The sequence below is a fragment of the Papilio xuthus genome, unplaced genomic scaffold (assembly GCF_000836235.2).
Source record: "Papilio xuthus unplaced genomic scaffold, Pxut_1.1 DF826776.1, whole genome shotgun sequence".
In the NCBI taxonomy this organism is placed as follows: Eukaryota; Metazoa; Arthropoda; class Insecta; order Lepidoptera; family Papilionidae; genus Papilio; species Papilio xuthus.
In genome coordinates this window covers 655,495-670,777 of record NW_013531873.1, presented here as the reverse complement: position 1 = coordinate 670,777, position 15,283 = coordinate 655,495, and the positions used below count along the sequence as shown (strand labels likewise).

At 33.2% G+C, this 15,283-nt stretch overlaps 2 protein-coding genes across 5 annotated transcripts; both read right to left on the bottom strand.

Moving 5' to 3' along the window:
* Positions 1–864: 864 nt before the first annotated feature.
* LOC106122776 (uncharacterized) lies at positions 865–9,150 on the bottom strand. 4 transcript variants are annotated; one of them, XM_013318865.1, is made up of 5 exons: positions 9,007–9,150; positions 3,088–3,177; positions 2,256–2,350; positions 1,871–1,998; positions 865–1,344 (listed from the first exon to the last, which is right to left on the bottom strand). In XM_013318865.1, exons 1-5 carry the CDS (start codon positions 9,133–9,135, stop codon positions 1,202–1,204), a joined length of 585 nt encoding a protein of 194 aa, XP_013174319.1. In that variant the 5' UTR covers positions 9,136–9,150; the 3' UTR covers positions 865–1,201. The 4 variants fall into 4 exon arrangements, with proteins under 4 accessions (XP_013174319.1, XP_013174320.1, XP_013174321.1 ...); XM_013318866.1 differs by having other exon boundaries at positions 865–1,341; XM_013318867.1 differs by having other exon boundaries at positions 2,256–2,335.
* Positions 9,151–13,343: 4,193 nt separating this feature from the next.
* Positions 13,344–14,685, bottom strand: ATPsynE (ATP synthase, subunit E). The gene is made up of 3 exons (XM_013318873.1): positions 14,523–14,685; positions 14,011–14,167; positions 13,344–13,536 (listed from the first exon to the last, which is right to left on the bottom strand). The coding sequence occupies exons 1-3, from the start codon at positions 14,571–14,573 to the stop codon at positions 13,493–13,495; spliced, it is 252 nt and encodes an 83-aa protein (XP_013174327.1). The 5' UTR covers positions 14,574–14,685; the 3' UTR covers positions 13,344–13,492.
* Between the last annotated feature and the right edge of the window lie 598 nt (positions 14,686–15,283).

Sequence of the window (15,283 nt, the reverse complement as noted above, 5' to 3'; positions counted from 1 at the left end):
ACTGTGTGACTTCTTATTGTTAGGTCATAATTTTGTCTTTCTGTGCATCCTCTCCTCCGTCGATTAAAGGTAGGCAACGCATATGCAATTGCGTATGTCTATGGGCAACGGTCACTTCGCTATTTCAGCGATTTCAGGTGGCCGCTCGCTCGTTTGCCACCTTATGATAAAAAAAGGTTGTTATGAGCCATCGTAATTTAGTTTGACTTAAATCGGGTAATATTTATATAAATATATATTTAATCCATAGTTTATGTTATAAATTATTTTGAAGCTATATTCGTATAAAAAACGATATAAAAGAAAAAAATATGACGACAAACTAAAGTATAATAAAATCTTTGTTATATTTTTGACGTTGATAGAGTGGCGCTAGTGTGCTGTCTGTATTTTAGTTTGATTTTTATCCACCGGGTCAGATTTGTTGGATTGAAGCATTTGTTAACTTGAGGCAGTCTATGGTCTCGTGGATCGTACCATAGAGAATGTAAGACTTGACGATAATACTCTAATTATTGTTAGTAAACTGTAACCCTCCAAATAAACTATTATATGAATTTTTGTATTAGTATTGTGTAAATACATTTTTTATTATTAAACGTATTGTTGTTTTTTTTCACTTACCTTTTTTTTCTAATTGATCTGAATTTTTTTTAAACATGAAATATGACGGTAGATAGAAAAATTGCAATGGGTGGGTAGGACAAAAAAATACATAATTCGATATAAAACAGTAATCTATCTATTATTTTATTAAAAAACTTAAAATAAATATTTACAATGTAATTAAAATTATAGTGATATTAATAATAAAAATTATGTTAGAAATTATTTATAGCTTATCACAATATTGTATAATAAATCCGTTAATTTACAAACTTGTCAATAGTACGGACATATATTTGACTAAAACATCAATAGTAAAGAAGCTCAATTGACAACGGGTCGCTAGTTATGATTCGTTAATTAGACAGTAGAAGATCGTCCTTCGTATAGGTTGGTGGTCGAAGTTATCACTCCGATAATAGTAATTAAATTAGTGATAATTTTACGCTTAAAGTAGTTTTGACTTAGTTTTATGCTTTTTCTCTACAAAATCATAGTAATTAATACATACATAAGTAATATTAAATGGAGAAAAACAAACTAACAGTGTTTTAAAAATATTAAGCTTATATTTCGTGTTTTATTTGACATTAGTTCAAGACGCCATCTTGGCGGCAGCGGCCGCGGCGGCTGCTGCAGCTTTCTTCTTGACAGCGAGTGCTGTACGCTGCTTGGCTTGGATCTTTGCCTTTTGACTCTTTGATAGTTTCCTTTTCTTATTCGCCTCATTTACAGCTGCTAAAAGTTGGTAAGTAATATATTTGTTTTTTTTTTTTAAATTTAAATTCGGACTTTAATAAAAACAATTCCGAAAATTGATAAATAGTATATCAGCTTAAAATACGACTCTATAATTTTATATTCAAAATAAAAAAGAACAAGGGAAAGACTAACCTAGAAATTAAGTTTGACATTAGTTTGTGGCTGAATTTTAATTGTATAATTTGTTTTACGACTTTAAAGTGACATCTATATATGGACAGGCTATAAGACATAGTATTTTGTGCCTTTTTGATTTTCACCATTATGGCGCTGATGGTAACGGTTTGTAGCTGTGGTGAGGATTAGAACTAATAATATCGATAGATTAAATGTCAAGTAACATCAAGAGGAATCGAAACCTGTTATTTTCAAGCAATTCCTTTTTTATTTATAGAGATAAGTGTTTTAAAGTGAAAGAAATTAAAAGACATATCGATAATAAGATCAAATTGAACATTTTTTTTACATTAATGGATCAATTTAAAGGATTGACGATTCTTACCAGCTGACATGGCGTGCCTGTTGGCGGCTGTGCGCGCAAGTTCGCCGAGCGTGTTCGCGAGCGCGGCACCAAACCGCGAGCAATCTGAACGAACGGCGGAGTGCGCACGAAGCGCTAAAGTCGCTAATCTGAAATGAATACTCATATTACTCATAATACTCTTAATACTAATATTATAAAGAGATTTTGTTTGCATTGAATAGGCTCCGAAACTATTGAACCGATTTGAAAAATTCTTATACTGTTTTGAAGCTACACTATTCCCGGGTGATATAGACTAGATCTTTTTGAATTCTGCGCTAAACCATCCAAATTATGTAGTCTGAAAAAAATGTTACCTATTAATAAACTATAGGTCTATAAAAATGCTTTTTTTAGTAGTTACCTTCCAGCCAGATCCTGTTGATCTGTGTCCAGGTCGCAGGTTACTGTGGTCGTGTTCTTTCCCTTCACAGTGACGGCCATCTGAGACCAACGAAACTGTATGACACATATAGGATTATGCAAACATCGACAAGAATAGAGTACTCTTGAACATTTCTCTTGTTATTAAGTTTTGTATTTAAAATCAAACTAAAAATTGCTATATTACTCCAAAAATACATTGTTTTAACTCTTTGAATGCAGCTGATTGTTAATATTGATATCGACATGGTTATAAAAGACTGTTTTAACGTTAAATATGCATCACCTGTCCAGCACTTTTATTTGGTTGCATTCCGACTTACGCATAATCATTCATTGTGGTTGATATAAAGGGTAATTTAAACACTGTTAAAAAAATTTACGGTTATATTCTTAGATTTTAACAGTTCACAAATAGCTATAATATCTACAGTTAAAATTACAAAGTTCAAACTCAGTCGATCTTTGTCGAAGTCTTTCCATGTCATTACAATTTTTACGCATGCAAGTGAAAGCTCCGGAGAAGTGTCGCCCGCGACTCCGTCCGCGTGGATGTACAAAAAAACTTAATAAGTGTAGCCCACCCATCCATCCATCCACTACACATCCATCTAAACATTTGCATTTATAATATTAGTAAGTTAAATAAAAAGCAGCTCTTTAAGGCATAAATTAACTAGTATCCTATGTCCGTCTCCTGGCTCTTAGCTACCTCCTCAACAATTTTCAGGCATATCGGTAAAGCTGTTCTTGAGTTATAAATAGTGTAACTAACACCACTTTCTTTTATATATATAGATTTGTTAACTTACCTTAAAGCTCTGTGGACATATACCGAAGAGATATCTCTCGAGTGTTATTTTAAACTCGTCAGCAAATACCAGCGCGGCTCCATCACTTAACTGTGAATAAATACATTTGTTATGACACTATATAATAATATTAGAAGAATGGAAACGCTGCACGAATTAGCTTCTCCCAGTGCGAAACCACGAACACACAGAAGACATGCCTCAAGTATTCCGCGTTTCATCTGATGAGTGTGTGTGCTGGAGGTCTAATTTTAGTCTTTTTTTATGTTAGGAATAAAATCCGACACTGTACCGGTGTATCACAACACTAGTATTAAAATGTCAACGTTTATGTCCCCTCACTAATCATTCTGACACTTGACTTTGTAACGAAAGCGATTCGCGCCAAATGATTCAAATTTATAATGTCTAAAACTTTTAAGGATGGGGAAGCGGATTGATGGATACGCATTGGAAGAGGAAATATTCTTTTTCTGTGCGTCTCCCTTGTCGATTTAAGGTAGGCAATGAATCTGTCATTTTTAAAGTCAATCGCTAGCAGTCGCTTTGACGTTTCGGCGCGTTTATGCCGATTACTCATTTGCCATTTTGTACTTTTTTAAAATGTGTATACTTCTAAATTCATTACTAATGTTATATTTACTTTTAGTCTGCGCATCCCGGATTTAAAATGTAAACGCGTATCTGTTTTGCATCGTAAAATTAATGTAACAGACATGTAAATTCTAGTTTATCAATATCTGTTCAAGGTCAACTAACGTTGGATGTATGTATAGCTAGTTGTCGTCCGTTCGCGTGGAATTAAAAAAAATACTTAGTCTATGTCTCCTTCCAGAATGTTCTACATCTATGCCAAATTTTAACGAGATACATGCAGTCGTTCTGTAGATACCTTCTAACAAACATCCTTCTAAAGATTCGCATTTCGACCAAGAATTTTAGTCTCTATTTTTTCTCTGTTTCAATAATGTTTTGCGACACGAGGAATACGACCTCCTCCAACTAATTATGATGGGCAAAATCGCAGAAAAAAGACGCGCTGGACGAAGAAAGAAATCGTGGCTGCGAAATATCAAGGAATGGACGAATATTAGGGAACGTACCCATACTACGAGACCCGTTTAGGGGGTGGGGTGTCTTTGAAATACTACGGTCAGACACAGGAGCGGGGTAGGCTCAGATTTTAGTCACGTAGTCGTTAGTTGTTTTTTTTTTATAATACATAATTCACTAGTAATTTAAGAATGCATGCAGTCTTATGCTATAAAGAAGACTATGAGCCAAATTATTTTTTTCAATGTTTGCCTGTGAAATGATTAAAAATCATAATGTTGAATTACTATGTAAAAACTAAAGGGCCCCCCCCCCTTTAGTAGTTAGTTTTGGCATGTACTACGAGTGGTCACCGAAGTGAGGGAGGGGTCGAAAAAACTAAAAAAACTAGGTCCCGTAGTATAGGTATGTTCCCTTACCAGGGTGGAACATTTATTTCGCTTGGCACAAGATCGGCCAAAGTTCACTGAGCTGATAGCCAACCTCCATTAAATGGAGAGGCACCTTGAGAGAGAGATTTCAATAATAAATTTCTTTAACAAGATATAACGTTAGAATAGAAAACATCTCTTACAATAACCTAAAAAAATAATCGATTTTATACACACGGAAACATAAATAACACCAATCGTTAACTATTATCCATTTTAAATAATATATTAATTGTTATTATCGATATCCATTAAATCTATATTTTGGAATCATTCCAGTTCGTTTTACGCACTCGAAAATTTGGCGCAAATGTACGTGAGTCAGCAAAGATACAGAACAATTCAAACTTTAAAGCAGTTAGGAATATACAGAACTTTAATTTTATATCATAAGGTGGCAAACGAGCGAGCGGCCACCTGAAATCGCTGATATAGAGAAGTGACCGTTGCCCATAGACATACGCAATTGCATATGCGTTGCCTACCTTTAATCGACGGAGGAGAGGATGCACAGAAAGAAAATATTTTCTCTTTCCATGCATCCTCACTTCCAGAAAGTCCACTTCTACTTCCTATCCTTTCTTTATAAGAAAAAGGGTGGTAAGGGAAGGGGACTAAGTAAAGCCTCCGGGACGCACAATCATCAGACGAAACGCGGAATTGGTTCCACTTCACGCCTGTCTTCTGTGTGGTTGTGGTATTTCATCGGATGAGCCAATTCGTGCGAATATGTTAAAGCTCGCTCTACCACTGTCACTATACCTGTATCTTACTAATATTATAAATGCGCGCGGAAGAAGTTACGGGCCGCAGCTAATGTTCTATAAATGGGATAAATCATAGCTTGGATATGCCAGCTTCTCTTTTGTTCCGAATAAGATGCGCTTGTGGAAGTTTCTGATAGTTAAGTTTATTATTATTTCGTATCCTCACCACGCCTACTAACTGTAACCATCAGCGTCAAAATGAAATAGGCACAAAATACTAATGTTTAAAGCGTCGGTGGCTCAGGAGTCGAGCACTTGACTTGCAATCTGCAGGTCCTGAGTTCGAATTCCACCATGTACCAATGTATCTTTCTATTTCCGATTTACATATGTACATTAATCCGATGTTACTGTGAAGGAAAACATCGTGATGCTGCACATATCTGAGAAGAAATTCAAAGATATGTGTTAGTCACACCTGACTTAGGGTAGGCTCTGAGCTCCTCGGTGGGGACGTATAGTGAGCTGATAATGAATACTTGAACAGACAACCTTTAATGCCTATAACCTTTAATATATTTAAAATACGTTTTAAACATGTATGCACCAGTAGCTTTTGACTAAAACTGTAAAAAAAAATCTTCAATGTTTGCAGAACAGAATTCTAAATTTAAAATTTTCAATCGTGAATTACAAGAAAATGGCTGTTTATATTTTGTATTGCATTTGCAAAATACTACAAAAGCTTGTCTGCGATGCGCTCGAATACGTTTAGTAATCGTGTGTTTATTTCTCCAGGTGATGTAGTAACGGTGCGTTCTGAAACCTCTGGCGATACGCCAAGAACAAGATTATTATTTATATCCAGATTCATAAGTGCGAGTTTACTTCGCAGACGGCAATAAAAGATATCCTCGATTTATGTTGATAAATAAATTGAATGCGATGATTTCTGAACGCATCTGTCATGATCGTTTCGTTATTTGACAGGTGATTATGAATGATTTAATTGCAGTGTTGCTATAAATGGAAACTTCCTTACATTTGGGTAATTTAAAAATGGAACACGAAAGAAAATCATATGTTTTTGTTGATTTCGAGAACAGAACGGATTTCTTACAATGGAAGAGTAAATTGAAAACAGCAAAACGGCAACTAAAATGCGTTTATTTCGTTGTTTAAATACTAATATTAAAATTTTTAACAATATTTACATTAGTAAATTCATCAAGATTTATTCGCGATTACATCTCGTTGTTCCACTTTTAACTTTTAATATAATTAAAAAAGGCAAAGGTTTATTGTCCAGTATGCCACCTCTTTGGCAGAATGTTTCATTCTGTACGCAACTGAGACTTTTCGTACTGAAGAAAAAAAATGTCTATTATTTTTAGTCTGCTTATTTTATACATGAATTTATTCTCTGTACCCATGTTTATAGAATCAGTTCATGGAGGTGCTATAAATCGTTTTATTGTTGCGTTTTAGGATGTCATTAAACGAAAGATGTTTATGTTTGACACAGCGCGACAGCTTCCTCGCAATTTGTCATTGGAATTTATGTCGAATGTTTACGTAATACATGACTTTATTTCACTTACGGCTGTCGATTTATGATCGCAAATACGATTTTAGTAACACAGTTGAACATAATCCTAATGTTTTGTTACAGCAGTTTCGCAATGCTTTAATCATGTTCCATAGACTTTTAGAACTTTGTTACTTTTATGAAAGATACTACTTGTCGCCCCCGACTCCGTCCGTGCGATATAAAAAAAACATAATTAACAGCCTACGTGTTCCTTCAGGCTATGTCCTATATCTAAATTTCAGCAAGATACCTTCAGCCGTTCTGAAGATGCCTTGTAACAAACATCCATCCATCCTTCTGAACATTCGCATTTTAGTATATGTTTTTATATCATAAGGTGGCAAACGAGCAAGCGGCTACTTGAATTCGTAATTCCTTAATAATAGAACGATCTCTGCCCATTGACATCAGCCATTGCAGATACGTCGCCTACTATGAATCGGTACTTAATTGTTTTTTTTAAACTAAATTCAGACGTTAAACGCGACTAAGCGACCTTGTTTCATAACTTGAGATTATATTTAACATGAAAAAAGCGGGAAATATAGATTATTTTAGCGCTTTTTATCGCGGGCAGACGATATTATAGTTTCTGTAATAAATTAGACTCGGTGGATGACTTTATGACTGTCAGAATAGTCCACTTTGTGTAGAGGATTTTGATTATGAGAGTCTTGTCGTGTAGACGATGCCAAGATGTGTATTAGGGTGTGTCCACAGTACCTAGAATGTTGATTGTTATGATTATTAGCCTACTGACTCAGGAGGGTGTTTTTCAATAACTTTAAACTTAAACTTTTAATATGTAAATAGGTTTGTATGTATGTAGTATGTTAGTTATGTTGTGACTTAATGTAGTCTAAATAGTTGAATCTATTTTAACGAGTGAAGTGTCATTGTATGCGTATTTTTCCAGAGTCACTTTGGGGTAAAGTCGGGTTTATTTGTTTTTAAATTAACATATAAAGATATAATTTATAAACAATTAAATAAGAAAATATGCTACGACTAAGATGGAATCATTACCATATCGTCTTATTTTTTGACGAAAGATATATAAAATAAGTTGATTTTAATATAGTCGTTTGTCTTTCTATTTAAATGTTTTAAACACTACAATTTGTAGTCTTGTTGCTAAATATTATTATTTCATTTATAAATTGTTATGATCGACCGACGTAAAGTAGATGTATTGCTCTATTACCGACATTGTGTGGGCTACGAGTGAATCACCAAAAGATTTCGTTATTATTTTACAAGCAAAAAATGAAAAATACAAAAACATATTCTCACCCCATTCATTCTTTATAATAAAAATACGAGACGACAATAATTATGTTTAATGCAAACGCAATGTTTTTGTGTCATACGGTATAACTTAACCAATTATAAAGGGAACGAGCAAGCCGCAGCAGAAAGATGGTAATTGCCGTTCCTATGCGTCCCTTCACCTAAACAGGTTTTTCAAATTTAGAACAAAAATATTATAAAAAAGTTTTTCTTTTTTTTTCGTTAATGTGAAACACCACAAAAGCCACCTGTCATCGCATATTATTGTGGGAAATTAAACTATCAAAATCTAGCAACACTTGTCTTATAAGTTTTGCCAAAAGTACGTGCGTCACTACACGCAGTTTTTATTCTGTTAAATAATAAAAATGTATTTTTAAGTTTTTTTATTGTCCATGACATAAATGTGAAATACACATTAGTAGATAACCTAAATAATATATTGTTCAACATTCGTTCCAATATTCGAGTTTTAATAAATGAAAAAGACGGAGAAAATACGTAAGAAGTTATGACGACCTTGTAATAATTTATTTGGTCAAACGGACGGTTATTTTAAAAGTGTACGTGCATTGATTAGTGGTGTTTACACAAGAATATATGAAGGTGTTATAATTTTTAGACAAACTTAGTAACGTATAGATCAAGTCTAGAAAACTACAGTTATTATTGAAAAAGACTATAGATTAATTCTTTGTATCCTTTAGTAGCAGATCGATATGTGAATTTTGGATTGAAAAATTGGTTCCGTTTTCATCGACCGGGAAAGAACATGTCAGTTAAGTAAAGAAGTGCCTAGGATATTAAATTGAACAGATAATATAGATAAAATTATATTTTATCTTACCTTTGGTGTACTTTTCGTTTCTGGTAGATGAGTTTTATTATCTTGTGACAACTTCGCCTCGGTCATCCATAAAAAAATTAATAATAACAACACACTACATTTTCGTCCATTTTTTTTCTTAAATGCCATTTTATTTTAATACTAATTAATAATATTCTTCAAATTATATTGTAATAAATATAATTATTTGAATTTTTTATTCGCGCGTTTCTTTTTCGTAATTTTAAACGTGAAATTGGCGGGAAATATCAGTTGTCAAACCCGAATGGCGGGCTCCAGTGAACTGGAAATGTAAAAGCACAGACCAGCACAGACTGCAAGACGGTATTTATTTTTAGATTTTATCGAAGGAACAGAATTAACAAAATCCACGTCACTTGAAAACAGTATATTAGTTTAAAAGCATTTCAACACGTTTCCGAACTGAACATTGATTGACAAATGACTTTAGTTTTTCTTTTCATCTATTTTTTTAATGAAGATATAGAGAAAAAGGTTAGTGTTGGATTCGATCAGATTCGATGGTTTTAAATAAACACTGGCAATTATGTATTTTACGTGTGTTTTTTCTTAATGGCTTTCCGTGATTTTTACTTATGTTGATTTTACTAAGTGCAAAGTATTGTTACTAATTATTTTTTAATATTGAACATTAAAGATTACGTTTAGAAACTTAAAATCCGATTTCAGAAATATGAATACAAAACTCAAACACGGGGATAGCAAACCTTTACGCATCAACGTATCATTTTACTAAATACTTAATAATTTTATTTTAAGTAACTGTCGTCTGCGACTACGTCCGCAGGTATTGAAAAAAAAAACTTTAAGTTCCCGCAATTATTCCTATTTTGTCACCTTCATAGACCTCCACGAACATTTCAAGACCAAGATAAATAAATCTTTTCACTCGTTCTCGAGTTTTAGTGAAACTAACTACATATTTATATATATATATATATATATATATATATATATATATATATATATATATATATATATATATATATATATATATATATATATATATATATATATGCCCGAAACATTGTGTTTCGTGCCATTGGTTCGCCATACCTTAACATATATCCCTTTCTGTTCTAAAATTATTTTGAAAGCTATTGCTATTTACGTATTTATGTTTTGTGTTTTAGGAGTTTTTTATTACACGCCTTTTTCAAGTTCAAGCGCGCTAGACTGTTGTGTTTATTGTTTCACTAGAATTTACTATACGTTACAGTACGAACAATTTTGTTTATTTTTTCTAAACGTTGTATATTCCGAATTACGCATGGAATCATTTTTGTATTTGTGTTTTTTTGTAGTGGAATGAAACTATCTCGAATCTATTATATTTTTTGACACTTGTATTTATATTCTTTTACCTATTGTTTTAAAAAGAATGTTAGTGTTTGTACAACGACCTCTGAAAGTTTCCGCCGCAGAGGAGTTGTACTGTATTGCAATTGTTGTTAATCAATAACACTTTCTATTCTCAATGTTATTTAATCTTCTACATTCATCAACAGCATTGCAAGACAATTGCATCAAATCAAATATATATATATATTATGTCGCAAACTATAATATAAACAATTTCAAACTATAAAACAAAATTAATATAACAACTACATTTTTCACTATTTTAATTATTATATAATTTTTTCACACTTTCTTTTTCTATATTTTTCGCGGCGTCGCATTACCGGCCAGTACGACCTCCTTGGCCGCTTACAAACTCGCCCGCGCTACCAAGGAGGTTCGATACCTTCAGTGCGCGTTATACAGTGTTTTTGACACTAACTGGGAGGCATAAGTTTTTAGTTACCAGGTAAATTCCTTAAATCTTTCGAAATTTTTCCATGTTGAATAATAAGCAAATTTGTGTAAGCCGTTTATTATAATACCTGGAAGACCGAGCTTTGCTCGGTACTTTTTTTTTAATTTTGTTTGTTGGAAATTATATTTAATAAGTACGAATTAATAATAAAATGATGAAATATGAATAATATTTTTCGATCTTACCGATAGAAAAAGTTATGTTTGTTTAAGTTGAGGCGATTCGTTGCTCGTTTGCCCGCTTCTCCTATATAAAAAAAAAGTTGATTATCGATAAAACACGAATAAAATGACATTTTCTAAAAATGATTCCTAGCTAGATCGATTTATCGCCCCCGAAACCCCCTATATACTAAATTTTATGAAAATCTTTGGAGCCGATTCCGAGATTCCAATTATATATTAACACTAGCGGACCTGACAGACGTTGTCCTGTCTACACGTCTTTAATTCGAATATTATTTAAAATTTGACACTGCGATGGTAGCGCCCTCTGTCGGATCCAATGTAAAACATTCCAAAATCAACAACTACTAATAAATTAATAATTAATTAAAAAAACATTGTCCAGCGGACAAAATTGTGAATCTAAACCATTCCCAGATCCCCTTGAACACACACAAAAAATTTCATCAAAATCGCTCCAGTCGTTTGAGAGAAGTTCAGTGACATACACACTCACAGAAGAATTATATATATAAAAATTATTATACAAGAATTGCTCATTTAAAGATATAAGATTTTAATCACTCTATATTTAGGTACGTTACTAATAGAAAGAGCTAATTAAATATTTATAATATTCACGTATCAATTGTTAACATTAAGAACATGTGTCGACCGCAAAATAATAAAATGAACATCATTGCAGCTATTTTAGAAATCTAGTTTTTACAACTCCGTAAACAAATCTATAAACTTGAAAGAAATTAAGGAATTTTATCGTAAAATAAAAACTATAATATAAAGCAATAGCTCTTGCGGAGTAAAGCCACATGTTTTGACAGAGGTATGTTTGATAGAAAACAGAAGTGCGCGGGAAAGCACTTCAAAATGGCGGAAAAAGTTTTAGTTGGTATTGGACGGATTTATTTCTTATTTGTTATTTACGAGAAGATCTTATCTTAGTTTTTTTAAAGGAAAGAAGCAACTAATCAAGACATGTGTTTGCATTTTCAGCGCCATGGGTAAGATTTTTTGGTAATATTCAAAAAATTGGCTATTTTAGAAGACACGATAGTCGCCCCTTTATACCCAATTCTGGATCCTACAGCGCCCTTTTATGCTTGGTGCCCTGGGCTATCGTTCTAACTTCATCCTAACCTAACGCTATTGCAAATCTTTATACAATTGGGATTTGGATAGGGCAAGATGGATCGATTGCAGAGAGATCACACGATTAAGTAGGGAATGGCGACTTTAGTGCGGTCCAACACAGAGTGGGATAAGCAAAGAAAGATGATTTGTTATTTAGTAATCTGATGATACAGATGCAAAATGCAGGAGTCGTATTTTTTTGTCTGTGAACTCAAAATATTCCTAAAAAGTATAGCTGGTATAAAAATGTTGCCATAAACAAAAATCTATTCTATTATTTGCGGACGTTAATAGATCCCGTGGGATGTAAAGCCGACTGGAGTTATACGCGTCGTGGGCGAGTTTTATTTATAAATATAACGATAGTAACATGAACGAATCTGCAGCGAATATTATGATTGTTCACTTGTTTACTTGCATTTGTTAGTTGTTCACGATAAACTAAAGATAATTTGAAAAGGGTAAAGATGGGAAGTGTAGGATTTAGCGGTAGAAGGGACTCATGGAAATATCCTTACTGTGAGATTAAAGACAGAACAATTGTAGAGTTTTCGAGTTTAATTGTCAAGTGTCAGAATGATTAGTGAGGGGACATAAACGTCGACATTTTAGTACGGCTAGTGTTGTGTTACTACATCGGCCAAGTGTCGGATTTTCAATTCAAATTCAAGGTGGTTAGACAAAGTGCATTCGCTCCTAAGCGGTTCCATAACGAACTTCGTCCCCACCGAGGGGCTCGGAGTCTACCCTAAGTAAAGGGTGATTAGGCCATAGTCAACCACGCTGGACAAGTGCGGGTTGACTTCACACATATCTTTGAATTACTTCTCAGATATGTGCAGCATCACAATGTTTTCTTTCACCGTAAGAAAGTCAGATAAATGTACATATGTAAATGGGAAATGGAAAAACACATTGGTACATGGCGGGATTCGAACCCAGGACCTGCAGATTGCAAGTCAAGTGCTTGACCACTGAGCCACCGACGCTCCTGATGATGACTCAACTTATCGTATTCCACTAACCCCTAGTAAATGTTGCCACCTCATAGAAGACATTCGTGCTAGTGGAAATGGGGTTTAAAAGCATAACAAACGAAAATTTCTATTTCCATGTAACCATGTATTTGCACAACGAAAATTTTTTTTTAAACTGCATATAGGATTTAAATAAAAGTCATATTTTATGATCTAAATTTCTTTAAATAAACATAATTAAAAACTTGATGGAATAATATCACCATTGGAAATGTATTTAACATTTTTTTTTAACAACGGCAACATTAAACAAGATGGCATCCACTATTGTCTTATAACTGTTTATCCACAGCTTATTTCTTGGCTGCGACCATTTCTTCCAAAGCTTTGAGTTCAGCTGAAAAAAAAAAAACATGTCACATGACTTGTCTGTAAGTAGGTTTTATATGCTACCTGTCACCCATGAATCCGTCAATGCGGGATTTAAAACTTAATAAACCTATGTGTTCTTCCAGACTATGTTCTACATATATGCTAAATTTCATCGAAATCAGTTCCATCCAGATACCTTCAAACATCCATCCACTTTCATATAATATTAGTAAGATATGATATCTGACTGGCCCAAATAAGCTTCTTCCACTATATCTATGTTAGAGACAAAACCTGCGAGCCTAGTATTTCCTCGCAGCTTACTACTTGTTAAATCAGACAGACAAATAATGCACTTTACATTTCATATTGCCTAGTGACATGCAACATGAAAGGCCAATTATAACTCTTTGTATATAAATTGATAAGATCTGCGTTACGGTCTACTGATATCCTTCAGAGGTTAATCCATAATTCCACAAAATACTTAAAAACATACCTGCAGCAGCAATAGCTTTCTCCTCCTTAAGTTTTGCGTCTCTGATCACCTTTTCTTTGGCTTCAATCTCACGGAACTTGGCTTCCTTCTTTGAAAGCCTGTTCTGATGGAAAGCGCCGTATAAGATACCGGCAGTTAAGAATGACCAGCGCCCGAACTGAAAAATATTAAAACATAACTGTAAATAATCTTTAGTTAACAAAATTTCATTCCTTTTGTTTTATTAAGATCGTATTTTGTTCGTTCACTTTTGCATAGTCATTGGAAGACAATTTTGAAGTTTAAATTTGAAAAAAGAACTTTTTTTTTATCTAATGGTGTATGGAAGAATTTGATTGGCAAGTAATTTCTATCAATGTCTACATAACAGCATTGAATATGAATAATAAATTGAAGGAAATGAGATTTTTTGAAGGAGCAATATGAAGGGAATTTAAAACGAAAGAAATTAACAAGGGTACATAACACTACATGTTACATAATAATATATTGAAAAATAATAGTATATTTACCCGAATCAAGGGCGATACCCTAACTGGAGGTCCATAAGGAAGGTCAGACATTTTCCACTATTACCTAAGGAAACTTCTTGTATTAAAAGATATTTTTTAATTAAAATCTCCAGATGATCTCCGCAGAGGTTATAATACAGTAGTGTTGCCAATAATTAAGATTGTAGAAACATCTATTTGTTTTACCGCTTATTTATTTCATGTGTATCACATAGTTTTTCATGTTAATCAGTTTACTGTTTTTTTTTAATTTCAAAAGGATTTTATGTTAATTGGGCTTTTAAATTTAATGGTATTGAGAATTGGAATTATTTTTTTCTATTCTGGTAATCACAATATGACAAATAGAAATCGTGCTCGTTTGATGTTTGACGTCATATCTTTTATAGGCATGTTCCATGAACAACGAGTTTCTTAACTGCTATTTTAACCGTTATCATCTCGTAACGTTAAAATTTTTTTCAAACACAAATAATTTGGTTTCGAAGAAATTTATTTTATTGCATTCATTTAAGATAACATTTTATACATTTAGCGAAAACAGCAGGCCAAAGATCTAATTTGCATGTAACTAAAATAGAAATAGAGTGTATCTCATTATTCTTTGCGTTACGCTATTATCCCATTTGAGATTATCACCATCAATATGACCTTCTCCCTCAGGAGTGTTGGCACACTGTAAATGGAATAAGATATTTAAAAGTAGGAAATAAAACAGTGCCATTACACATTTAAAAATAGCATTCCAAAATAAGTGAGAA